Source organism: Eimeria mitis, genomic scaffold (assembly GCF_000499745.2).
Source record: "Eimeria mitis Houghton genomic scaffold, Emh_scaff369, whole genome shotgun sequence".
Lineage (NCBI taxonomy): Eukaryota > Apicomplexa > Conoidasida > Eucoccidiorida > Eimeriidae > Eimeria > Eimeria mitis.
The window spans coordinates 17,806-18,500 of record NW_013572031.1 but is presented as its reverse complement, the minus strand read 5'-3'; the positions used below and the strand labels follow the sequence as shown (position 1 = coordinate 18,500).

General features: G+C 34.8%; 1 protein-coding gene across 1 annotated transcript in view; it reads left to right on the top strand.

Moving 5' to 3' along the window:
* Window positions 1-695, top strand: part of EMH_0009790 (uncharacterized protein) — a gene marked incomplete at both ends in the record, with an annotated part of 7,138 nt that overhangs the window by 4,485 nt on the left and 1,958 nt on the right. Inside the window, one exon of the mRNA XM_013498754.1 lies at window positions 3-128. Coding sequence (XP_013354208.1) covers window positions 3-128 — 126 coding nt within the window. The remainder of the gene's footprint in view (window positions 1-2; window positions 129-695) is intronic.

Here is a 695-nt window from a genome sequence, read left to right as displayed (position 1 = left end):
ATCAGCAGCAGCATCATCATCATCAGCAGCAGCAGCAGCAGCAGCAGCAGCAGCAGCAGCAGCAGCAGCAGGAGGTGGTAGTGTGTATCGTTGGCACTATGTGCCTAGCGGCAGCAACCACCCAAGCGGTAGAAACAACCACGCAAGTGCAGCAGCAGCAAATGGGGTGTATATACACGGGGGTCATGATGGTGTATGCTGGCTGGATGATATGTATATATTAGATATAAATAAAATAATAAAAAATAATTTTATTTTTTCTTTTTGGTTTGTTCCTTCTGTCTCTGGCTCTATACCCTCACCCAGAGCCTGTCACTCTCTTTCTTTTGTAAAAAATAAACTTTTTCTTTTTGGGGGATATGATGGAAATCACTGCTACAACGATATACAAATCTATGATATTCATACGCATGCATGGATACAACCCAAAGTATCAGGTATTTTTTTATTTTTTTATTTTGTTTTTTTTTTGTTTTTTTGGGTGGGTTTTTGGGTTTCGCGGTGTTTGTTTACTTAGTTTTGTTTACTTATTTGTTTGTTTTATTTGTTTTATTTATTTATTTATTTATTTTTATGTTTATATACAAATCTATGATATTCATACGCATGCATGGATACAACCCAAAGTATCAGGTATTTTATTTTTTATTTTTTTTATTTTTTTATTTTGTTTTTTTTTGGGGTTTTTAGGGGGT